Source organism: Nylanderia fulva, unplaced genomic scaffold (genome assembly GCF_048542155.1).
Source record: "Nylanderia fulva isolate GAGA-0341 unplaced genomic scaffold, ASM4854215v1 Scaffold204, whole genome shotgun sequence".
NCBI classification, from domain to species: domain Eukaryota; kingdom Metazoa; phylum Arthropoda; class Insecta; order Hymenoptera; family Formicidae; genus Nylanderia; species Nylanderia fulva.
The window spans coordinates 112,883-140,109 of NW_028190269.1; the positions used below are offsets into that span (position 1 = coordinate 112,883).

At 30.6% G+C, this 27,227-nt stretch overlaps 1 protein-coding gene and 1 long non-coding RNA gene across 6 annotated transcripts; one reads left to right on the top strand and one right to left on the bottom strand.

Moving 5' to 3' along the window:
* The first annotated feature begins 5,873 nt into the window (after positions 1–5,873).
* On the top strand, positions 5,874–21,813 carry Usp16-45 (ubiquitin specific protease 16/45). 4 transcript variants are annotated; one of them, XR_003821530.2, is made up of 13 exons: positions 5,874–6,059; positions 6,593–6,726; positions 6,800–6,984; positions 7,975–8,140; positions 8,585–8,752; positions 9,116–9,337; positions 9,607–9,869; positions 10,545–10,753; positions 11,433–11,919; positions 13,501–13,798; positions 14,645–14,914; positions 17,557–17,812; positions 20,065–20,117. XR_003821530.2 is itself a non-coding variant. In XM_029315504.2 (13 exons), the coding sequence occupies exons 1-13, from the start codon at positions 5,975–5,977 to the stop codon at positions 20,892–20,894; spliced, it is 2,742 nt and encodes a 913-aa protein (XP_029171337.1). In that variant the 5' UTR covers positions 5,875–5,974; the 3' UTR covers positions 20,895–21,813. The 4 variants fall into 4 exon arrangements, 2 of the variants coding, with proteins under 2 accessions (XP_029171339.1, XP_029171337.1); XR_003821529.2 differs by lacking the exon at positions 20,065–20,117 and adding an exon at positions 19,228–19,294; XM_029315504.2 differs by lacking the exon at positions 17,557–17,812 and adding an exon at positions 20,822–21,813 and having other exon boundaries at positions 5,875–6,059; positions 20,065–20,246.
* Positions 21,814–23,122: 1,309 nt separating this feature from the next.
* On the bottom strand, positions 23,123–26,592 carry LOC114940758 (uncharacterized). Of its 2 annotated transcripts, none has more exons than XR_003821532.2 (4): positions 26,306–26,592; positions 25,568–25,681; positions 25,258–25,373; positions 23,123–25,185 (listed from the first exon to the last, which is right to left on the bottom strand). It is a non-coding gene; the product is annotated as an uncharacterized LOC114940758 (long non-coding RNA). The 2 variants fall into 2 exon arrangements; XR_003821533.2 differs by lacking the exon at positions 26,306–26,592 and adding an exon at positions 26,063–26,078.
* Between the last annotated feature and the right edge of the window lie 635 nt (positions 26,593–27,227).

Genomic DNA, 27,227 nt, shown 5'->3' on the forward strand with positions numbered 1-27,227 from the left:
ACACCCCACCACACCTTTCACAGCATACGGCTCATTTTCTTAGGATCAAATATTACTGCTGCAACTATAATCTTCTGTAGACAGTCAAAGTAAAACCCATACCCCCGCTAAACATACCCAATCCCTTTTTACTTTTTTTACCCCCGGACCCCCCCCACCCATGACCAGCAACGTCACCCTTGAACCCCACAACGCGCTCCACTCCCCCCACCCCATGTGTACAAAAATTTTTTTTTTTTTTTTTTTTTTTTAAAAAACCCTCACACCTAATTTTTTTTTTCCAAAATTACACCTTTTGTTTTACCTAATTTACAAGCTTATGTTTTTCCAATTCACCCTGTCGTTAACTTTCAACGTCTTCCGCATCGGCCACCCGCAAATATCCCCCAATTGTTCCGAAATTAATTCTATACTTACGCGCCCCCCCCCGTACTATCGACTCATCCGTGCTATGTGCGTACAGTAATTCCCGTGGACAATAAAAGTATATAAAAAAATGTTTTTGCATAATTCTCTCGTTTCCTTATTCTGGCTTTCTATGTATTTCATTAATGTGTATTGTGATATTTACGCATTTTTTTTAAAAATGTATTTGCTTTTATATTGTCCACCACCAGATACACAGACAATAAGAACTTCCGACCAAAACCATGGTTCAACAAGAAGGACTTTTGCCCACCAAGACACTCTCTATTCTGACTAAGCCCCCTATTATCTCATTGCAACCTCACCCCCCCCAGTCGTATCAATTTTGTTAAAGTGTCGTCTTCAACTAAAGCTGCTAATGGATTTTCGAATTCTTCCTTGTCCTCTAGACTTCGTATAACCACTTTTAAACCACGAATATTTAAATAAGTTTTTGATATCGTGGGGAGCTGACAATTGATTATGTATCAAAGATTGCAATTTTATGTATATTATTTCGTTCATGTAAGTTTATATTACTTTCCAACAGTAAAACCGCATCTGAAAATCTTTTAGCAAAATTTTTCCAAATTCTGAATCCATAAACATCTAATGGTTTTTTCCCTGTAGTTCCTTTCGGTATTATCATAGTAGTAATATGTGTTCCAGGAGGTGTTAAATCCGAAATCATATTGGGGCAATGTCCAGTCCATGAATCGATAAGAAGAACGCTATTAGGACCAATGTTTGCGAAATAAGCTTCTTCTAACCACATTTTAAAATGATCTGTACAAAATATAAATGTTAATTTAATAGTTTTTTTATGACTCTTATTAAATTGTTAAATAAAATAAGGTTGTTAAAAAAAGTAATTATAAAAGGAAAATACCTGATGTCATTTTACCAGATTTCGATGCTTTTACAATAACATTTTCTGCTTTAAATAAATTTTCTTGTACTCTTGGTCCAAATTTACCATTAGCTTCTTTTAATACAATAAATAAAGGGGACAACAAATTGCCATTACAGGATATTATTGGTTGTATCGTATATGAATGGGTTGTTGATGATATGGATTGCACGACACGTTCTACTTTCTTTTCTCCCTGGTTAGACAAGATCTTCCAGAGTGAAGTTCCAATTGGAAACCACTTTGATCTGAATTGTAAATATTTTCAGATCCAAACTGTTCAATAAGAGGTTTTACTGTTTCCAGAAAATCATCAGCTGATTTTTGCAAATCAGCAGAATCTTCTAATGTTCTTCTAGTGACAAACTTCGTAACTTTTCTTGAAACAATTCGGTGAGACTTCTTAAATCTTGCTATCCAACTGTGAGATGCTTTAAATATAGGATTTAAATTTCCTATTTCTTCTTGAGCTTGTAAAGCCCATCTTTTTAAATCAATATCATGAACCATGAATCCTGATTCGACAGCTGCAGTAAATTTATCATGTGTAAATTTGGAGATGTAAGATAATTTTTCTGTACGACTTCCACCTGATTGTATTTGTTCTTCCCATCGCCTTAACTGACGTTCAGATGAAACTCTTCTAAATTTATTTTGTACTACTCTTAGAGGACGATTCCTTTTTCTGTCATTACTGTTTTCATCAGTGTGTCCCGAAATCGCCAATACTCAACAGCTCGTCTTTTATAAGAACTATCAAAATTTGTATCATCATTTGAACAATGAGGATGAGAATTTAAACTATCTTCATGCCATGCTTCTTCGTCATCTTCAATTATTTCAAAACTATGTAATTTATAAGGTTCTTCATAATCGAGATATATTTCTTCCGTTACTTCCACCCCATTATAATGAAAAACGCTATCCAGTAATATTTTTTTAATGTTTTCCTTTAATTCCACTTCTGCTTCAGTTACTGGCGTTTCTGTTAAATATATTGAATTTATTGACACCAATAAAAGTCTAACAACGTTAAGCGGATTGATAATCATATTCAAAGATGTTATATTTTGCTTTCTATTGCAATAAAAGAACAGTTTACACAGATATTATTACAACGAAAAGACTACACCGACTGTGAGAATTATGCTGCTACATGAACAATTTATATTAACTTATCAGAAATACGTCATCACATAATCTTATTTTTTATTATTTATTTTAACGTATTAAAGATTTTATTGTAAAAATTATAACTTATCTGGAACACGTACACATAATCTTATCTTATGATTCATTTAACGTAAGATATAAAATTTGTTTATGCCAAATATTGCGACATTGGTATTCGCAAGATTCAATTAAAAAATAATTTTATTATAAAATATAATTGTTTTTAATTTTTATAGAAGAAATTAAATATTAAAGAAATAATAAGAAAGCAGGGGGTATATTTAAAAAATTCTTATTAATTATATTTAAAAATTTTTTTTTAAATCTAAATATACACAATACGCAGTTATAAATACATAGAAAACATAAATAAGAATTATACAAAAACATTTTTTATATATTTTATTGTTCGACGGTAATTACTTACGCACATAGCACGGATGAGCGTATATACGGGAGCGTTTATAATTAATTTTCGAAAATGATATTTCGTAACATAACTTTATTACACATGGTTGAATTTGGAAAAAAAAATAAGCTTTAAATTAGGTAAAACAAAATTTTTAATTTTGAAAAAAAAAATTAGGTGGTGAGGGTTTTTAAAAAAAAAAAAAAAAAAAAAAAAAATTTTTGTTCATATAACTTTAAAGTACTCTTCAAGCCATTAAAATTTGTTGTACGTTTTTTCTTTATATCTCTTATAGTTTAGCAGATATTTGATCCTAAAGAAAAATACCGTTATTCTTTAAAGGGGTGTTTCACCCCTTAAAACTCAAATTGCGCACGTATAAAAAAATACGTGTCTTTTAGATTTGTGTATTTAACAACATATTTCAAGGAGAATCAAATCGGTTCCGGACAGTTGTGACATGTCCCTTGTTAGTTACATTTTTTTAGTAACTAGTAACTATTTTAATAGTTACTTTATTAGTTACTTTTTTTGGAAACATGCGCTAAAAGTATTGTTTAAGTATGGTAGGTTATATTATTAAATTAAATTTTGATAACAGTAGCATATGGATCTTCATATGATTTAATCTTTTACCTAAAATTTTCATTTTGTGTACATAAAATAATATAACACATAATTAAGATCGACCAATCACAGTCAAATATTTAAAAAAATTCTTAAAGGTAATAATTGATCGATTTGCTTGCGACTTTGCGATTACCATTTAGTAACTTACTATAACTATTTTTCCTGTTGTATATAAAGGTCATTCATACATTGATGTTAATTGCAAAGTCGCAAGCAAATCGATCAATATTATATTCAAGAATTTTTTTAAATATACTTGACTGTAATTGTGCATAAAATGTAATCTCCTTATATTTAAAACAATGTATAATTATTTTTAAAAAGTAACGACTTGTTACTTTTAGAGTAACTGTAACTGTAACGAGTTATTTTTTAAAATCGGTAACTTGTAACTGTAACTAGTTACTTTTTCAATGAAATAACTGTAACTGTAACTAGTTACTTTTACAAAGTAACTTTTCCAACCCTGTTGCTACGCTACTGCCTTCTGCTACGGAAGGTCAGAAAGCATTTTCAGGCCGCATCTCGCGTATACCGGCACGGTAGAGGAACAAGGAGAACACGTGATTATCGGTCCTTGTCTCTCTACGGTGCGTCCGCGTGAGCAATGCAATGGTGTATGTACGTGTACAGACATGCACCACTACATAAAACCCAAGAATTGGTTTCTCGGTGTTGGCAACACTGAAATCGGAGTTTCGCGTTGTCACCGCGCGAGGTCTTCAACATCAATTCGAAGTTTGGCCGACCGACCTGTCGACCCTTAAATTTGAGAGTTATATTATATTTTCGCTATTAAATTTATAATTAACAACTATTTAAATGGGGAAATTACAGTCAATCAATTGATAAATTCATTAGATAGTTTAGAAAGAATTGCTAGTAGAAATTCTTTTTTCACTAGTAACTATAATTTCCCATCCCCAACGTCCCAATACTCGGTCCCTAGTTCCACAGTATAGTCCGTGCTCTCGGCGTTCCTGAGGTATAGCCGGTGTAAGCAGATTGCCTCATAAAAAGTAGAGAGCGCTCCATTTTTTCTAGCCTAGGAATAGAGAGAATAGGAAGGCCACTAGGACGTGACATTCTATATTCGTTTCTATTCTTTGACTTTAGATTATAGATAATGCGCGCATATGATTGATTACGCCATTTTGAGGGACTTGCAAGCTGGGGGTCGATTATCTCAAAACCTAGTGAAAATGACAAAAGTGAGCATTCCCTTGATTGGCTAATTTTCACTATAGTGAAAACACGAAATATTTCACGTGAGATTATTCGACAAGAATTATTGTGTCGAATAATGTCAAAATGTGTCGTATATCCTACTGCATTATATGTTATGTAGAGTAGAGCGCGATTAAAATACGTATTAAAAGAGAGGACATTACATTATACACCAGAATTTGCTGGTATGTAAATAATTATAGTGCATAATTGAGATAAGAAAAGGTATTTTTTAAATCTATTCTTTACAGCTCTAATTGTAAATGCATGTTGTGTTTTACATAACATTGCTTATAAATGGAGAATTCCATTAAATGAAATATATTTGGAGGAAGAAGGAGAAGTGCCGATACCATTTAATGATATAAATATAATGCAAGCAGAAGAAGTACGAATTAAGAGATATTGTGTGATGGTATTTTGAATAGGATATATATATATATATATATATATATATATATTTATATATATATTTATCACATAAATTGTATCACATAAAATTAGTACATTTCATAATCTTATAATAAATTAATAATTAAGATTATCACAGTACATTTCTTAACTTTATAATAAAAGATTTTTAAACACTACTTTTTTATTAATGTATTGTTTTATATCGATCAATTCTCATAATACGCCGCGTCAATTTTATTCAAGCATGTTCAAAAATGTATCCGCCCCCGACCGAAATCCGAATGTTTATTCATAAAATTTAACATAATTTCTTTTTGTTTCTCTGTAACATTCATTCTTATTCACACCGTTCAAACTGCAGAGGTTATAAAGATAAAGGTATCACTGAAACATATATGCATGCATATACGCTTTACGAAATGTTCACTATGGTTTGTGCTCCTGTGAATCTAGGGATATCGTATTTTCATCTTGCTCATAGCCAATCGCGTGTATTTCTTCACGTGAAATAAATGTGTAAAAAGTGAGAAAAATCGACACAAATAGACAATCGATCCCCTGAATCAATGAAAAAGCCGAAGTAAAACACATTTTGATTGGTTAACGCAACGCTTCTCTATACAAGTATATCTCTAGCTAGGGTCCCTAGAAGTTCTTCTAGGGACTTCTATCTTTAGCGTCTCCTCCCTCTTGTTTTTGCATTTTTTTTCTTTCTTCATGCAAACGTCAGAATCAAGAATTTGGCTGAATCGGGCAAGAGGGTTGTTGGCGCGGCGAGTACGCACGTGCGTACGCGAGGACGAGAAATGAGTAAGAAACGGAACAGGGAGCCAGATGCGAATCTTGATATCAGCGAAGCCTCCACCGAGTCTTGCGAGGAAGCGAGTGCAGGTTCAAGAAAATACACAATTTATTTGCACGCAAATCTGTGGATTCCTTGGTTCTTATAGATCATTGTGTTTTAACCTAACCTAACCTGATTATATATAAATCAATATTTTGGATCCAAGGATTTTCCAATCCTTTTTTCCCCTTTTTTATTTTCAAATTTCCAATTTTCCTGCCATGGATTTTTAAATTTCTGAATTCTTGCCTGTTTATTCTGTACACATTCAAATTCTTAGGTTAGAAAAATGACTCTTGCAGACTTAGAAAACTTTTAAAAGATACATAAAATCAAAAAATTTGAAGAATGAGTTTTATATTCAAAAAAGTAAATTACACTTAAAAAAATTACGATCTGGAAATTCTAAAATCTAAGTATATTAGGATATTAGTATTTAAAAGTTCAGCATTTAAAAACAATATTTAATAAGTTGAAACATTTTTTTGTCGTTCTCTCTTTCTTTCTGTTTGTGAAGTTCAAAAAATAACTTTTTAGTGAAATTTGCATGGATATTTTAATATTTATTAATAATCAACAGGTACAAAATGTTTGCATATAGCAAAGGCTGTCAATCTGAACAAAGTAAAGAAGAACATAAAGAAGACTGGAATATTGAGCGAATGCTCTGTTTGTAAGAAATTAGAAGCAGACTTGAAAAAAACAGAGGAGACTGTAAGCAATATACTATTTGATTGCAATCTCATATGTGATATTAAAGTCTAATTTCAAATTATTAAATTTACAGTACATCTTGAAGCCATTATGGATTTGCTTACAATGCGGAGAACAAAGTTGTGGCAAAGAACAGAAACAGCATGCTATGGAGCATTACAAAAAACCTCACAGCGACTGTCATTGCATACTGACAGACATTCATCATTGGAGTGTTTGGTGCTATCAGTGTGAAATTGAACTTTATCCTAGTAGCAGGTAAATATATGTGTACATACAGAGTGGGGAAAAAGTATGGAAACTGAAAAATCTCGAAAAATATAAGTTTTACAGAAAAATGTTTCTTATAAAAGTTGTAGGGCTTATAAAAACCTATTTACCGACATTATTAGTTTGACCTTGAATGCTGTTGCCAAGATCAAGGCAAGGTCATCGTAAATTTTTAAAATGGAACCCTACATTTATTATTACATAGTGTTGTAACTTATTTTTAGAGCTTTCCAAAACACTATAATAAAACATTTTTTCATTGAGTACTTTTTGAGTTGTAAAGTTTCAATTTAATAGTTTTTTGACATAAAATGTAATATATTTTGCAAAATATTTAGTCTTTGATAATTATATCTTAATACTTTTATGTACGGAATAATGAGACTAATTGGTGTAAAAAAAAACATAGTTGCTTTAAAAAGGATGTATGTAATTTAAAACATATTTTTTTAAAGGCAACTGTTTTTTTTTTACACCAATTGATTGGTCTCATTATTCCAGGCATAAAAGTATTAAGGTATGATTACTGAAAACTGAATATTTTACAAGATATATTTTACATTAAATGTCAAAAAATTGTAAATTTCAAATCTTTATAACTCGAAAAGTACTTCATAAAAAACACTTTATGATAAGGTTTTGGAAAGCTTTCGAGATAAGCTTCAACAGTATGTAATAAAAAATGGGGATTCTATTTAAAAAAATTCAAGATGACCTTGCCCTGACCTTGGCAATGCCATTCAAGGTCTAACTGATAAGATTAATAAGTAGGTTTTTTAAGCCCCACAACTTTTATACAAAACATTTTTCTGTAAAATTTATATTTTTTGAGATTTTTCAGGGTTTCCATACTTTTTCCCCACCCTGTATATCAGAAAGATAGGGAGAATTGCATCCAAATGACATTTTGGTACACAGCCTTAATTATAAAAAATATTTACTTTTATATTTTTATAAACATGTATTGTCTTTTTTCAGTAAAAAGCTGTTGGAAACTTTTGAATTTATCAAAAAATGTGTCTCCATACCGCAAATACCGCTGCAACAATTAAAAACACCAGTAATCCAGTGCCAAACAGAGATAATAACTGATGTTCAGGAAAAAGAGAAGCACAAAACGTTAAACAATTTTCCTAAAGTTGGGGTATGTGAATAATATAATTTAGTTTTCATTTAATTTGTATTTTTGGGGAAAATCTTTAAGGGACATTTTTTAATACATAAAATATGTGTGGAAAATATACAGAATATACACTCGGTCAAAAGAAAAGCGATATAATTATATAATAATAGGCTTTTTTTCTGTTCCTGCACCAGTTCCTGCTAATTTAAGAACAGAAAGTTTTATATTTAACAATAAATAAAACTGAATTATTCAATACATTTATATACATAATGATATATAAGTAATGAGAGAGAGAGGGAGGAGAGAGAGAGAGAGAGAGAGAGAGAGAGAGAGAGAGAGAGAGAGAGAGAGAGAGAGAGAGAGAGAGAGAGAGAGAAGACATACAAAAATATTTAAAATACTCATAATGAATTACTACTATTACTACTTATAATGAAAAAATTTTCTTAAATTGTGCTATAGGGGTTAGCAAATCTGGGAAACACCTGCTTCTTCAATGCTGTGCTTCAGTGTCTAGCACAGACTCCTTATTTGATGAAGGTGCTGGATGATCTACGTTTACCTGGTCAAAAATTTGTCTTACCAGGTGGAAAACATAAACCTCTTGATGCTGAAGAAGAAATGGAACTTGTATGTTTTGCTTTTGAAATTATCTTCTTTTTATCTTAAAAAGAAATAAGGAACTACATTATCAGTATTAATAAATTTGTTAGATAGAATAGTTCATTTTATATTTTTACTATTTTTTATTTCTCTTGCTTTTGTTTAGTGATTTTTGCGAGATGTAATTGCTTTTTTTTTTATATTTACTTTTGTGTTTGAAATTATCTTTTTTTTATCTTAAAAAAAAACTAGGAAATACATTATCAGAATTAACAAATTTATTCGATAGAATAGTTTATTTTATATGTTTACTGGTTTCTCTTTCTTTTGCTTTCGTTTAGGGATTTTCATGAGATGTAATTGCTTTTTTTCAATTTACTTGACTTATAGCCACCAATTGAGGGGACTTTGGAGAGATGGGGAAGTTTTACATCAATTTTATGCGAAACCTTATCCAAAATGCAGAACACTAATGGCTATCAGACATATACACCTCTGAATCTTCTCTGTAAGCTTAGAAAAAAAACTACACAATGCGTTGACGGAGGGCAACACGACTCGCACGAGTTACTGCGACATTTACTGGAAATAGTACGAAATGAAGATCTTCGGGTAAGCGAGAGAACCCTAAATTTCTTTTTATTTTATAATTAGCATTGACTTTTACTTTTTAGAATATTCTATATTTACAGTAATTGTGATTAAGTTAATTTAATAAATATGTTATAATATTCTAGGTAGCAAGCGTATTTTGATGCTTAATGACGTTTGTTTGCTACTTAGGATGTTATAAGAAAGTAATTCTTAATTTTTTGTAAGGATACAGATTCTACAAAGATAAATAAAGATCTTATACATTGCAAATTAAAATTCTATTGTAGAGATATCAGATCATAATTCTGAAAGAAGTAGGCCTGAGTGAAAAAACAAAACCAGATTGCGTGGAGAAGGGCTTGAAATCTCGTATAAAATTCTACGGCAATCAGGCTAGCACGCGACTACTGGGACCAGAAGCAATATTTCGTGGCGTATTGGTGTCTACTTTACAGTGTTTGGATTGTCATCACTCATCGCAACGCACCGAGCCATTCCTGGACCTGAGCCTGCCCGTCACAGCGGACAAACCACAGCCGCCACTCTTGAAGTAAAGAGAAAGTTCCTTTTTTTATTTGTATAGGGTATTGCACAGGAATTTGCTGAATTGCGCTGTCATTTTTTAATGCAACAATTATTGAGAAAACAAAAGTTGTATCGGAAAGGAGAAAGTCTCTACAGTTTTTAATAAATATAAATAAAATGTTTGTATACCAGTTTATTTTATCGATCAAAAGTAATGAAGAAAGTGCTAATAATCACAAAATCACAAATTAATGATAAATCACAAATTAATGATAAATATTTTTAATGGTGCTAGATTTAATAGCAGCTATTAAAAGGATCGTTGATAATATTAAAAATGACATGTTTGAAAAAGTTTTTACGAGTTTTCGTGAGAGAACAGAATTTTGTACAAATTTAAATGGTGCACATTTTGAAAAGATTTATCAGTAGTTTACATATGTAATTATCAGCACTTTTTTCATTACTTTTTTTCAATAAAATAAACTGATATACAAACACTTTATTTATATCCATTAAAAACTGTAGACTTTCCTCTTTTCAACACAATTTTTGTTTTCTCAATAACTACATGCATTAAAAAATGACAGCTGATTAGTTTCAGCAATTTCTTATGGGACACTCTGTACATAATAATTTATTTTATTTTATTTAGCTAATACCATAATATACCTATATTATAATTCTCTGATATATACAGAAGAAAAAACAGTGAAGCTGAAACCTTCGATACGATAAGCAATCAACAACGCGATTATCAAGCTCTGGATACATCTTGGAAGCAGTTAAAAAAAGAAAAGAAGGCAGCCAGGAAAAATCGAAAGCTGAAAAGGAATGAGAATCATAATTATGTGTTGAAAGATTCAAATAATTCTATGGAAGAAAATAATGACAACATTCCGAAGTCAGGTATAATTTTGTTTGATTCTAATTAATAAAACGTTTCATTTGCTTTGTATATATTAGTATTAGGATTTAATTATAATTTTCGACTTTTATAATGGACACTTATACCAAATATTAACTGATACAAAAATTAATATGAAAATTGCATTTAAATCTTCTACTTCTGTCATAGTAAAAAAAAAAAAAACTAGTTATTTATGCCACTGACTAGGTACTGTTAAAGACTGTCGGCCCTGGGTAAATTTCTGGCTCTACCAAGTGGGCCCGACATCGGTCGATAATCATAGCTAATGACAATAAGCTAATAAGAACATTTTATTTGTTCTACTATATTGTAAATTATAATTATATGGTTTATATTTAACATAATTAATAATTAAATATATATATATATATATATATATATATATATATAAGTATTTATATATAGGAATTTAATAGTTATCGACAGCGTACCGACAGGCCTATTTAGTAGGCGACATAAATTCCCGTAAGGCCGTCGATCTTTAATAGTACCTCGTCGGTGTTTATGCTAAACATTTTTTTGAATGATATAAAATGTTTTTGAAAAAAATGTCAATTAATCTTTTAAACTAATTTTCTCATAAACAAAATTTATAGTACAAAAAATATGAAATATTATATAATATTATAAATATTTAATATTACTTTTAATTTATAGAAGAGAGTGACGCTGACGTGGAGGATAATATCGAAGTGGATAATTCTCATCCAGAAATCGGGGAATCCGGATACAGTTCGGAGAAAGCGTCCGCTGTTACCAGTCCTATATCTCTTACCGATCATCATCAGCATCATTCAAGCAACGACTTCAATAACGATGTTGACACTCTGACCAGTCTGGAAGACGGTAATCTGGGTAACAATGCGGACACAACCAAAATTAGACATCTGGTGAACATTAACGTGTTACCTAGTCCTAGTCCGACCGACGTATCGATGACAGACTTGACTCAGATAAGAATGCCGTCAGAGAAACTCGACGGGAATGTCGGATCGGTTAGCTCCGAGAACGAAGCGTCGGCCACGGCATTATCTACCATGATTCCCAATTCCGACATCACAAGCCCCGAAGCGCCCACTGCAAGTTTAAGCAGCTCCGTTGCTTCTAAGGAGAGCCCCACCAGTCCTGTCAATGACACAGAAAGGTTGTATAGTCAGATGTTCAAATTCAAATTTTTACATACATATATACAGGGTGTCTCAGACCACCCGTATCAGCCGATTATATCGAAAACTGAGCGCGCCAGACAAAAATGTTTCAGACAAAAGTTGTAGGGCTTCAAGTAATGGATTATACATAGCAATATCAGTATGACCTTGAAAAGTGTTGTCAAGGTCATATAAAAATGACCTTGAAATTTTTTAATGAAGCATCTATATTTCATTCTATATTTTTGTAGCTTATCTCGAGAGCTTTTCAAAACATTATAATTAAGTCTCTTTTTAAGTAGTTTTCGAGTTATGGAGCTTGAAAGTTACAGTACCGCCGGCGTTAGCATTACTCAAAGTCTACCGCGCGAAGGTTGCCCGGTCGGATTTACATTTCTTTTGTATGTGTGTGCGCGCGCGCGCGCGCGCGTGTGTGTGCGAGCGTGTATGTGTGTGTGTGTGGGTGCGCGCGTGTGCGCTTACTTAGCAGTAAGCGATAAAACGTTATAAATAAAAATGTAAATACATATATTTTTATATCCCTTTTATAATTTACATTTTTTTATAATTGTGTTTACATAAACAGTCTTAAAAATTTTATCTAGAAAATTATCTAGATTAATCGCCATATAATTTTATTTTTTATCTAGATATATTTAAAATAAAATCATCTTCATCTAATCTAATTTCATCTAAGATGAATTTACATATTTTTATCTCATCTTTATTTTAGCTCATTTTAAAATCATCTAAACACACAACACCGCAATTAAGGGATAAAAAACTGTCCAAGAAATAGGCAAATTTTAAATAGCTGTAACTTTGTGTTTCAAAAAATGAGAAAGAATTTAAAAACTTGAAATCTATACTTTTGAAAAGTAACGGTTGTTTTTCATTTTCTTCAATTCTTTATATCTATTTTTTACATTATTCAGAAAACGATGAACTCAACGAAATGAAAAATTTTCTTCTCACTTTGTAGACGTGTTGCACGCACAAAAAAAATTTTTTTAATATTTGACTTTTTTGCATTGAAGCCTGAAGTTTTCCCTGCAAAATCGTTTTTTAAAAGAGTGATGACAAATTTCGCCTATTTTTGGAACTTCGAATTTCAAACTTTTTTTATGGCAAATATTATTAGATGAAGCATTAATCTCAGTAAAATTTCAAAATGAACATAGACACTGTTCTAAAGATACAAAAATTATCACTTTCACTTCTTCATATCTAAGGAACCGTGCCTATGCTCATCTTGAAATTTCTCTGGGATTACTATCTCATCATATAGTACTATTTGGCATAAAAAAAGTTTGTAATTTGAGGTCCCAAAATTCGACCCTATAAAATGGGCGAAAACAGGTCTTTTTGCCATCACTCTTTAAATTTTGCTTTTTCCTTATCAAATTATCGAAAATTTAAAAGAAAATAATCATTTTTACTTTGATCGTTCATAATTCCGTTAAAAATCATAGTAATTTGACGAGAAATTCTGATATTTATGTATTTAAAAATATCTAAAAAATTTTTTTAGAATAACGAACTGCATAAGCATGATATTGATAAGCATATTTCTTTAGATTGGACGGTATCGAAACTTGGATGGCAACTACTCTATCAAAGTGCAATAGAAAGAAATACAATAACGGAACTTCTAATGGTGATGATCCCGAAGAGCAGGACTTGTATAATGAACTCGGCGATATAATGACGGGAATGTCTAGATTGGGAATTTCTGAACATCAATCGTCTGGCAGATATACAACCAAGGAAGGCGAATGTTCTGTGGAATCATGTTTAAATCAATTTACTGCATTAGAATTAATGACGGGAAGCAACAAAGTCGTGTGCGAAGCGTGCACAGCTCGCCAAAAGAAGGTACTTTAAATTAAACTTAACATTGAAAATTTTTAAAACCTCTCTAGTCTAATATTATAATCAAAAAATTGTAAATTAATAAAATTATTATAAAACAAATTATGAAACAAAAGAAGTACTACAGGATGTATACTCCCTGAAAAAATCTGGAAATATATATAATGAAAAATAAATTTCGGCTCGTGTAAAATTAAAATAAGTAATAAATTAAAAGGCCAACTTAACGAGCTAATTAATTAGGTGTTAAAAATTTTTTATTCTACGTCATGAAAATAATAAAAATGATAATTAGTAAATACAAAAGATAATTAGTAAATTTGTATTGATAAAGACTGTCGTACAGTTGAAACGTTTACTAATTATCATTTGTATTATTTTCATGACGTAGAATAAAAAATTTTTAACACCTAATTAATTAGCTCGTTAAGTTGGCCTTTTAATTTATTACTTATTTTAAAATCTGGAAAACCTGGAATTTTGTTCTATGTTAAAAAATCCTGAAATTATCATGGATTTGAATTCAGGGATTTTTTTTTAAAATTGCCCCTTTTTAAATTTTAAAATATAGTTTTCAAGAATATAATTAGTTTTATGTAAAGTATATATTAAAATAAATTTTATTATAATATAAGACTATATTACATTATATTAAAAAAATACTTTATTTATGTTAAAAAATTATATAGATCAATATAAACTTATCTCAAAATTGTATTCTAAATATTATTTAAAATACTTTAATTTTACCTGAAATTTTGAACAAAAGTACCTGGAAAATCATGGAATCTTCAGAGAATTTATTTCTAAGATTTGAGTATACACTCTGTACTATTATCATGTTTTCAGAATCAGGAGAACTTGACCAAGATGGTATGCACTTCGAATACCAAGCAATATCTCATCTCTCAAGTACCTCCAGTGTTGATATTGCATCTGAAGAGGTTTCAAACGCAGAGAGTTGGCTTTCGGAAGGTTTTCAAGCATGTTTCATTTCCGATGTTATTGAACTTGGCACCGGTTTGCACGAATCAAAAAAAACCTCGACTTTATGCGCTTTATGGGGTCGTCGAGCACAGTGGTACCGTTCATGGTGGTCACTACGTTGCTTATGTCAAGGTAGATTATTTTTTTGGCTTATACAATTTAAAACTTTTTTTTAAAATAGCAGATATGTTTTCAGATTTTATTGATATTAAATAATAAGATATGATATTTTTAAAGTTTAATCATTAATAGTAAAACTAATATCGAATTATTACTATTTTACATAATATTTTTTTGCTAGCATATCTTTTATTGGCAAATAATATAATAAATAAAAAAAATCAATTGCATGCATTCAATTTATTCATCTATACAATCGTACTAATTTTCAATTTATTCATCTATACAGTCGTACAAAACTAATTTTTTTTGCATTAAAAGCTTGCTAGAAAAGATAGTTTGCAGTTGCATGAAAAACGAAAATAATTTTAGCTCCTGGATTCTCGTCGTGACAATGTTTGATTGTGATGTTAGAGGCGAGAAAGCGTACACGGAGAATTTTTAGATAACATTTTGAAATAAAAAGATATTTCCATGAAACACTATTTCAGATGGCTTTAGCACACTTTTAAAATATATCTGAAACTATTATTTTCCTTTGACAGTCAATAAACAATCATAAAATGATCGACATCTAAGAATTTTTGGTGCGTGTTTTCTCGTTTCTGACGTCACAATTCCAACATAGTCGCCCAGGAGCCAGGAATCTTCATACTGAGTAAAGACAATTTAGCTGACATTTATGTTCCAATTGTACAAGTTTCATACAATCTGAATACAGTCTTAATCTGGCACAGTTCAATCTAACATACTATCACACTTTGGGCAATTATTATGTAACTTTTTTTTAATTGGGCAGAAAAATGTAAAAAGTAAACAAATTCACATAAGGTAACAATTTTAATAATTATGAGTTGTAAAAAATAATTGACCAAATTAGCGAGTAAATAATTTATTTAGCTTTACGACGTTTCGACCATGTGATTGTGGTCCTTTTCAAGTGAAACAAAATGAATTAAGTTAAAGTTAAAACATCATTATACAATAGTTGTCAGTAATATTTTTTGAAATTATACAAGTCAATCAATTGAAAAATGCGAAACATTAAAGCGGGGAGCACACTTTTGCATAGGCGCATAAGCGTAAGCATAAGAATCTTGATTGGTCTATAAATATATGCATAAGAAATTCAACCAATCGAATTTCCTATGCATATGCTTATGCGCTTATGCAAAAGTGTGTGCTCTCCGCTTAAACATCATAACCCGACGAAGAATCGTCAAATTCTAATATACACATATAGTATTATAATATGTATACATATTAGAATCTGACAATCCTTTACCGGGTTATGATGTTTAATGTTTCGCATTTTTCAATTGATTGACTTCTATAATTTCAAAAAAATGTTACTGACAACTATTGTATAATAATGTTTTAATTTTAACTTAATTCATTTTATCATATTATAATACTATATATCTATACATATTAGAATTTGACGACTTTTCGCCGAGTTATAATATTTAATGTTTCGCATTTTTCAATTGATTGACTTGTATAATTTCAAAAAATAATACTGACAACTATTGTATAATGATGTTTTAACATTAACTTCATTCATTTTGTTTCACTTGAAAAGGACCACAATCACATGATCGAAACGTCGTAAAGCTCAATAAATTATTTACTCGCTAATTTGGTCGATTATTTTTACAATTTCTATTTAAATACTAGTGACTGTTATTATAATTATATATGTAAGATTTCCTTATCAGATTACGGAGATATTATGTACAAGGTGTCCCATAGGAAATTGCTGACATTAATTACCTGACATTTCTTAATGCATGCAGTTATTGTGAAAACAAAAATTGTGTTGGAAAGATAAAAGTCTGCAGTTTTTAATGGATATAAATAAAATGTTTGTATACCAGTTTATTTTATTGATAAAAAATAATGAAAAAGTGCTAATAATCACATAAAATCACATAAACTAATGATAAATATTTTTAACAGTACCAGATTTAATAGCCACTATTAAAAGGATCGTCAATAACATTAAAAATGACATGTTAGAAAAAGTCTGTACGAGTTTTCGTAAAAGAACAGAATTTTGTACAAATTCAAATAGTACATACTTTTTAAAAAATATTTATCATTAGCTTACATATGTGATTATTAGCACTTTTTTCAATAAAATAAACTAGTATACAAACATTTTATTTATATCCATTAAAAACTGTAGACTTTCCTTTTTTCAATACAATTTTTGTTTTCTCAATAACTGCAAGCATTAAAAAATGACAGCTGATTAGTTTCAACAATTTTCTATGGGACACTTTGTATGAACATTTTATAAAGAACAATTTTTTCCTTCTATCATCTAAAAGTTAGGCCATTTAATGTTCCATCCTAAATATCTTTTTTCCTACGTCTTTTACAAAAAGATGTTTCGTACAAAAACATTACTCAACTTTACGAAGAGACACAAGACAGCGATATCAATTTATTTACAGATAGAGTGATTTTTGATAAATTCATTAATTATTACTTTTTTAAACGTGTTACAAAATGGAATAATAAATAATTACTACTGTTAACTTAAGAGAGAAGCTATAACAATTTTATGCCATGTCATATTTTCATGTCCTGTGAATAACTGTACTGCTATTCTGACATCTTTTCTATCAACCAATCTTGCTTTTGTTTAGGTTCTTGCCGAGCGAATCATCAAACAATAGAACATCCCTCAAGAATCAACTCCGGTTCCAATATCTTTGACATTGAATCAGCCTTAACAAGTTGATCTGCCTTTTTGCCCTTGATTTCCAATTAATCGAAGACCAACGTCATTGAGGACGTTTGTAATTTCTAGACCAGTCATGAGGCAATGAATGAAACGTGAAGAATTCTGAAAATCTTTGAAACTGTCTTAGCAATTTCGGATGGGTTTACCTGTCCACCTAAGTATGACCATTATTTAGACATTTGTCTAAGCAATTTCTGATTCTCTAAGCAATTTCAGATGAGTTTATCTGTCTTCTTAAGTATAACTATCGTTGATATTTTGTCCTGGACCATTTAAAGGGCCAAGATTAGATAAGATTTCCACATTTGGATTGTCCACTTTTTTCGAAAGATAATATAACCACAGCTATTTTACACTACATAATGGAACGTTCAATACCGGATTGCATCCCTACTTCGTATTATCAATATGATCCGCATTTGCATCTCTTAATATAAGAGTTCTGATCTACTTTAATGCAGTTTTAAGGCCTAATTGTCTAGGCCAACACTAGCGCAAAGTATAATAACCTATAAGTATGTAGTAGATCGGCGTTTATTTTGAACTTGAATGAATTCTTTCGCTCCCAGTTGTCCAATCCATTCCAAATGGCTGAAAAGAGATATCCTCACAACGCGAGCTCTGTAGCTTAGTATTAAAGGGTGTCATTGACCATCGATTTATTTATATTTAAATAACATGGGTTTATTCAGTAACTTTTAGCTGTACTTTTTTTGAGATGTAATAAAAATTGTAAAAATTTGAATCTTGTGCTAATCACTTATGCATTTGACGTACTTTCAGCAAAAATTAGATTAAAATTCCAATAACATATTTGACGCGATTAAAAATAAAACTGACCAAAAATTATAATCTTTTTACATCGAAAAAATTACAGCTAAAAAAATTACTTAAAAACCCCATGTTATTTTTAAATATAAATAAATCGATGGTCGGTAGCACCTTTTAATATTGAGCTACAGAACTCGTGTTGCGAGAATATCTTTTTCCAGACATTTGAAATGGATTGAACAATTGAGAGCAAAAAAATTCGTTCAAGTCCAAAATAAGCGTCAGTCTAGTATGTAATCTATTACTAGCGCAAAGAATAGTAGTCTATTATATGAATTATGTGTAATCGACGAACTCTTTTTGATTTCGAACTTCAGGTCTGCCCAAAAGTTCTTCTGCGTATCTAAAAAATATGTGCAGATATTCTTATGTAGATTTTTCAAATTTTCCTTTTGATCAATCATTGTCAAAAACAGCTCTCAGATATTTTAACGAACTGACTTTAGCCTTTTAAAATAAGCTCTGTTAGTGGTATCACTTTGTACTTATGTGTGAATATCACGAGTTCAATCTTTAGTGAGTTCATTGAAAAGTTAGTCCTCTGTCGTCATCTTTTAATCACATCTAAGATATGCTTGAAGAGATATTTTTTTTATTTTAATTATTTCTCTGTAATAATCTTTGAAAATTATTAATTTTTTAAAATTTGACCTTATGAAAGTATTGTACCAAGAGTTTGCAAAAGATTATTAATATAAGAGCCGAATTTGTGCAATTTTTTACTACTTTTTTCTACTTTCAGGGAAAAGCTATACATATTGTAGTATCGGGACTCCTCCATAACGCGTAAGTGGGTGATGCGAGAAGTTTAGGCAGAGGGCCTAGGTAGCTTAATGGTTAGAGCAGTCGCCCGGCAAGCGGAAGGTTCCGGGTTCGAGTCCCGGTCTAGTCACCCGAAGGCCCGATTCTTTTTCGCGGATCCCACATTTGGGGGCTCGTCCGGGATGGAGGCAGGATTCGGTCTGCACGAGGCAAAACGATGTTAGAGATGGTTTGCGGGTGTCGGCTGGGGGTGGGAAAGAGGCCCAAGAGCCCAGTGGCACTAGCGCGTGGCGACATTCGAGGGCGAATGTCAATTCAGGACGGCCGAGTGTAGTATCGGGACTCCTCCATAACGCGTAAGTGGGTGATGCGAGAAGTTTAGGCAGAGGGCCTAGGTAGCTTAATGGTTAGAGCAGTCGCCCGGCAAGCGGAAGGTTCCGGGTTCGAGTCCCGGTCTAGTCACCCGAAGGCCCGATTCTTTTTCGCGGATCCCACAATATCATTGCTATCCAATTATTTTCTTATGTTCATAATCGTGTTCTTTTATGCCCATTTTTTGCATCAGTTGGAGGACGGGGGGCGGAGAATAGAACTAATATATTTAGTAAATTCTAGTTAAATTAAGCAACATCAAACAAAATAAATTATTAATAGAAGGATTAATAGAAAGAAAAATATCTATAAGATTAAGATAGTTAAGACAAATTAAAAATAAAAGATATTAAAAATATAATTTTTAACTGATATATATAACTTACTAAAAATTTTAAAAAATCTATTGATTTCGAAATTATTTGAATTGTTTTTGTATGAATAGACAAGACTGCCATTACCACCAGATGATCTCCGATGGAATTTTCTTCCTAAGGATAAGAATCCTAAGCCGGATGATAAATCGGATAGTACCAATTCAGATTCGGAAGTAGAGGAAACATCGGCGAAAGCCGCGTCTGTTGTAGAACCACCACCTGGAAGATGGTATTTTGTATCAGATTCTCGGTAAGATCCTTGTGCTGTTATATCAAAAGTTTAAAAGTATCAATATAGGTATTTTTCCCAAAAATATCTATAATCTTGAAAGTATAGACTTCTACAATACGAATTTAGAATTCTAAAATCAATATAGTTTATACAAAAAAATTAGAATTAACATACAAACATTCCATCATCAAACAGTCATCTTTGGGAGTTCAGTTGTGCTTATTAAGACTCCTGGGTTCTTGCTATGTTAAATTATGACGTCAGAGGTGAGAAAGCACGCTGAAAATTCTTAGATGCTATTTTTAAATAAAAAAATATTTGATGAAACACTATTTCAGATAGTTTTAGCACACTTTTAAAATACCTCAAAAAATTTTTTCCGTTGCCAATCGACAACCGAGAGTATCCTAAAGCCATCTGAAGTGCTATTTCATCGAAATATCTTTATATTTCGAAATGGCATTGAAGATCTTTTTAACGTGTTTTCTCTGACGTTACAACAACATGGTTGATGAGAAGCGAGGAACCTTAAGGAACCTTTATTTTATTATAATTTTCTTCAGTATTAATCTTCTTTCATCTTTTTATCACAGGGTATCGGAAGTAGATGAGAGTACAGTGCTGCAAAGTCAAGCATATCTCTTATTCTACGAAAGAATTCTCTGATTTAATGGAACGAAGCTGGAGAAGATTGAAGAAAATCGATGGAGTCATTTTCGCATTTCTGATTTTCGAGAAGAAAGAAAACAAACTTTTAATGAAATTCTGAATTCTACAATTTTTTACATCATATTGCATGCTATTGAATATATGATGAATGTAACTATAATTTTATTGGTTATATGTACATTGCGAGAAAAAGAACTGGAGACTATTAGAAATAATTGAAAAAAGTTGTGTGTTTCTTACGCCTTAGTGATAAATGTATTAATTATAAAAAATTAATTTTTTTACAAACTTTGTAGAAATTTAAATTTATTATTAGAGATTTAACATTTCAGAGTTTTTTAATTCCCAAATTTCTATGAATTTTAATAACATAAACCGATATTATTTGTAGCAATTCCTTTTCTTTTTTTTCTTGATATTAAATTAATATGTGGTATAAGTAATATTATATAGATTTCGATTTTAGTCTATAATAGCAATTTATAAAAGATCTACAAGCAAATAACGAAATATTTTTTTTTATATAATAAACTTTACAAAATAATTCCAATTTTATTATATATTACTCTTTTTTATTATTCTGAGTTAAAACGCATAAAATTCAAAATGTTTGAAACTTAGAGTATTTAAAAGATGGATATATTATTACATTTTACATATATAGTGATTTATATTGAAGTAATTTGAAATTGGAGAATAAAAAAATGGAATACCTTGAGACGTGAGATAGTCTAGTTTATAATAAATTAAAAGATGCATAATTGATATTGATGGGAAGCAAAGTTCTTTCTGGATTTTGTATATTTCGATTATGACAAATTATTGTGTTCAATGTAAAGAATAATTGACTAACAATAAGATAATTGTAACAAATTGTAACAAAAATTGCTGATAAATGGATTTTCTAAAAAATTTACATTGTTTAATGGAATTTTACTTTCGCTTATTTTTTGTTGACTAAAGCGCAGAAAGGAATACTTTTCTTGAGTAGATATTAATCAATTATATATTTTAATATAATCAATTTACAATCAAAAACTGCATTGCAGCAGAAAAAATCATAAACAAAGAAAAAAAGAAATTGTTACAAGAGTTAATTTGGCTACAAATTAAAACTAATAAATTACATTAATAACATTTTTTACTTTTAAATCACGAATAAAATTGTATTTAATAGCAATGTGTTTCAAACACTTATGTTTCTCCATCAATAGTAGAAGATGAATAGTCGACTGATTATCTTCATAAATTTTTATTGGTTTTTCACAGCTTACTCCCAAATCTATCGGCAGATTCTTTATCCACAATAGTTCTGCAGTCATCATCACTAGTGCAACATATTCTGCTTCCGTAGATGATAAAGCCACCGTCGATTGCTTTCTCGTTGACCAGCAAACAATATTACAAAAAACTTAACATAGATATCCAGTTGTAGATTTTCGATCGAAACTTCCTTCTCAATTAGAATCAGAATAGGCAACCAGTGCTTCCTTGTTTTTACTGTAGAGTAAACCAAGTTTAATTGTATCTCGAAGAATTCTTTTCAATCATTTCCAAGGAGCTTCTGTTGCATTACTTTGAAATCTACTGAAATAATTAACTGCAATACTCAAATCCGGTCTTGTAGTTATCATAAAATATACATAAGACATCCAATAAGCTCTCGGTACGGTTTTGAAATATCAATAATTTTTGCGTCCATCTTCAATTAATTTTATTTCTATTGGAATTTTTGCAGATTTACATTCGCCAAAACGCTTTAGAAGTTTTTGAGCATACAATGCTTGATTTATAAACAATTTTTTTTTATCATTTGTTCTTTCGATATTGATTTTCAAGAATGAATATAATTCATGGTTTTTCATATGAAATCTGCTTAAAACTGACTTAATTTTTTGAATTTTCTTCAAATCATTTCCCGTAATTATATCATCAACATAGAGCAGTAAAAAAGTTTATGATTTCCTCTTTTATATACAGACACTTGTCTGTTTCCGAGTTTCGTAAACCATGACTTTTAACAAAATTATCAAAAGTTTTGTTCCAAGTTCTTGATGCTTTAAGTCCATATAGAGTCTTCCGAAGCCTACATACAAGTCTGTTGACATTTATATTTTACTGGAATTTTCATATAAATCTCCAAGGGGGATGATAAGGTTTGAACGGCCGAAAATTAGATAAAATTCAAATGCTATTTGTAGACAAACGAATAACATACATAAAAATTGTTTAAACATGTTTTTAATGCTTTCTTACAAGGGACATGTCACAGCTGTTCGGAACCGATTTGATTCTCTTTTAAATATGTTGTTAAATACACAAATCTAAAAGACACGTATTTTTTTATATGTGCGCATTTTGAGTTTTAAGGAGTGAAACACCCCTTTAAAGAATGACGGTATTTTTCTTTAGGATCGAATATCTGTTAAATTATAAGAGATAAAAAGAAAAAACGTACAACAAATTTTAATGGCCCCCACCACTTATACAATATTATTTTTAGTACGAATAATGTGACTATTTGCCCTCATAACTTTTTCACAAAATTGTGTTATTTTAATAATGTCTTTTGAAGGGAAAATTAAATTATTTCTGTTTTTTAAATTAATTAATGATGAATCAGTTGATATTAAAGTTACAAAAATTGCACAGATATGACAAATTTTTCCTAATAATTTTTTAACTACAAATCTACTAATATATTTTACTACATTATCAACATATGAACTAAGTTCCCTTAATGTTGATAAATAGTTATAATCAAATGCATTAGCACAGATAAATTTATATCATCCGTTTCGAAAACAAACCGTCATTAATATTACTTTTCTTTTTCGATGATACATACAAAATCTGCACATCATTAATAAGACAATTACCTTTCTCTGACGCTTCAATTTTGTGCCTAACAAACAATCTTTTATAAGCGGTTTCAAATTGTTTTGCATTGGGATTATTATTAAATCCTCTTCTACTATGTAATGCACTAAAAAATGTTTCGAGGTGATCTTGACTGAGTTTATATGTTAACAAATATGTAAGTCCTTTTTCTTTTAAGATATTGAACAGGTCAAACATATTTATCAAACAGATGATGAAACTAAGAAAGCCAGTTTTTCTGTTACTTAACAAAATTGATTGATTAATGATACCCTTTAACTGTTGGATATATTCAATTATACTAATTGCATGATTTTTTAAATCATCAAAATTTTCATTATTTAAAGCCATATTTCATCATTTAATATATATCAAAGGCATCATTGAACATTGAGCAAAATATAGTAGTCTCTTCGGATTAAATTCATTTGGGAAACATATTGATTCGCAAATTTCAAAGCTACACAAAGACTTTTACTAAAAGTGTTTGTGCAGCTAGTTTTACATTCATTTTACTATTTTTATACATAATATGTTTTTTTTTGTTAATTTTATGGCAGCTTTACCGTGGCATTATACCGTAATATTTGTATTAATTTGTCTCCCAGAGTATTCCTAACTAATTTTAATGCGTGGTAAGGATCCAAGAAACAATAGTATTATTAGCTAACAAGTGCGGAGGATCGTAAATCGGCCGAGAGTGCGGAAGTTTGGTGCACGAGGTGAAGCTGAGTGTGACAATCCGCACGATCGGCCAATTTATGACCCTCACATGTTGGTTACGATATTTTGTGTGACCGGTGTGTGGAAAGGGAACTCTTTCTAAAATTCCATCATGTGCGTAAAGGGCGACTTTTCGCGCGCCGGTTGCACAAAAAATTTTTTCTTTTGTTATAGGATTAAAAATGTAAGGTTTAAAATTTTCTCCTAAGTTAAAATTGGCTCCCAAATTAGTGCACATGCTAAAATTGATACTAGCTCCCTTAGGTTAACGAATGCAATATCACTCCAGTATCATGAATAATTTCTTTCATGAAGATTTTTGCAACAAACTGGCTCTCTCTCTTTTCCATTTAATGAATCAATCAAGAAATAACCTAGTGGAATTTTCCAGTGGCCATTTAATGCTAAATTACAATAAAAGAGAGTTTTCGTCTTACGAATTTTACATTTTAACGCATCTATAATTTCGCTTGTAAATCCTGGTCGGCCGTTTAACATAGAATATACCAATAACGAATCGTTGAAGGATTTGGAAGCAAATTTCGGAACTTTTTACGCACATAATTGTAGGCTTTCGCGGAATAAAAATTCAATGTTAAAGCAAATGATCTCAATTCTGGAGTCTACTTCTTCCTCGAATCTTTTTTCGTTTAAAAATTTCGTTCATGACCTCGGGAATTTTAGACTGAAAAATGGATTTAAGAAGGTTTAACAAATAAAAAGTATACTGAGATAAACAAGATATAATAAAATGTACCCAGATAGCCAAATGTCAGCAATATGTCGACAGTATTATAGCCCAGATCCAATCATGAGTTTACAGCAGATTCCTATCCACTGTTTCCGCAATTGCTTACCTCCTATCAGCATAAGCTGTTGACATAGTATAAAGGCATAAATGCAATAAAAATTAAGCATGACTGTCCATTATACCGTGTCGCGGTAAAAATATAGTAAATATCAAGCAAGAGCTGCTATATCAGTTATTGATGGTAAAATGTATTAGAAATGGAATATGTTTTGCTATCACAATGCGATGACATAAATACAGCAAGAATAGAACATACTTGTCAAAACAACTATTGACGGCAGAACATGGCAGAAATCGTGTACGACTTGTCGTCATAACGTCACGGCGGAATCGCAGCAAGAATAGATTAGGGAATATTACACAGGATGTCCTAAAAATTATATAATTGATATGTATATGCATACAGGGGGTCGATTGTGTAACTTTTTCTAAAGTGAAAACGTGAAAAGTGAAAAATTTCCACCAATCACGCATTGATTTTAAAATGAAATCGATGTGTGATTGGAAGAAATTTTTCACTTTTCACATTTTCACTTTAGAAAAAATTACACAATCGACCTTCAGTTAGTCGTTATAATCCGAGTAAAAAAATTATCATTTTTTCATCCAATCATTAATTATAGCGCATTTAATAAATGCATTTATATTAAATGCGCTATAATTAATTTGATGCATGCTATAATTAATGATGCATTTATTAAATGCGCTATAATTAATGATTTAATGAAAAAATTTCAGAGAACATTTTTACTTGTATTGTAACGACGACATTATACACTATATATATACATACATTATACATATACATAATGCTTATTGCGCAACTTTTAGGACATACTGTACTAATATATTTAAAAATATATACATTCACATAATTAATTTCAATAATATTTATTACTTATTTTCCTAGCAAGTTTCTATAGGATACGTAACATATCCTATAGTATATATTCATCGATACTTTTAACGGGAATTAACGAGAAATATTACTTACGATGACATGAACAGCAAAGTTCGACGCGACTTTATACATTTTAGACGATCAGCTGATAGACGAGACGCGAAATACAATATGAATTTTTGTTGTTTTCGAAACTGTTTGCGGTGACATAGATACGATCGATATTTGTTGGACAAAGTCTGCTTGTTTTAGAGATGATATCAAAGCACGATTTATAACCGTATTCGCGTGATACGTCCGAAAGATTAAATATAAGGCCGAAAATAAATAAATAACGATACACGTTCGATCGAAAAAGACAAAAGTAATGATCGAAAGTTTCACGTTACACGAGACCGATATACTTACAACTCTGTTACGAAAAAAAATGATAGAATACATCGCACAAGTAAAAATAATGTATCTCTTACCAAAATTCACATTGCATAAGCATATATAAAATTTACAAAAAGTAGGTACTTATTAGCCTTGCTACGCTACTGCCTTCTGCTACGGAAGGCTAAGGGTGCGTTCCGTTATGCACTGCAAGTACTGGCACTATGACGTCGTGCAAGTGTACTGTTGACAGCGTTCCTTTTTAATTTTGTGCACTTTGAAGCTACTGCAAAATAGTAAAACGGAACGCACTACAGTACGCTTTCAGCAGACTTTTAACTAACCTTTTTCGCTAATAATCATCGAGTGAAAAATTGGTGAAATGGATAATACCATTATTGCATTAATTACATATAATTTAATCGAGAATATATATGATTCGAGTGAGTCATCAAGTGAAAGCGATTTGGAAATGGAATTAATAAATGAAATGAGACGACAAATTAAAATACCTAGAATAAAATGTAAAAATTACGTTAAAAATATTGTATCATTGTATTCAGATATGGAATTTAAAAGTTAGTTCCATCGTACACATGGAGGTAGCCATCTTGATTACTGCGAGTGCTTTACCTCGCCG

Coding starts and splice junctions, on each gene's coding strand:
- Usp16-45 (XM_029315504.2), top strand. CDS start 5,975: ATGAGTAAGAAACGGAACAGGGAGCCAGATGCGAATCTTGATATCAGC. Junction 8,753..9,115: donor CTGAAGAAGAAATGGAACTT/GTATGTTTTGCT, acceptor CTTGACTTATAG/CCACCAATTGAGGGGACTTT. Junction 20,247..20,821: donor TATTTTGTATCAGATTCTCG/GTAAGATCCTTG, acceptor TTTTTATCACAG/GGTATCGGAAGTAGATGAGA.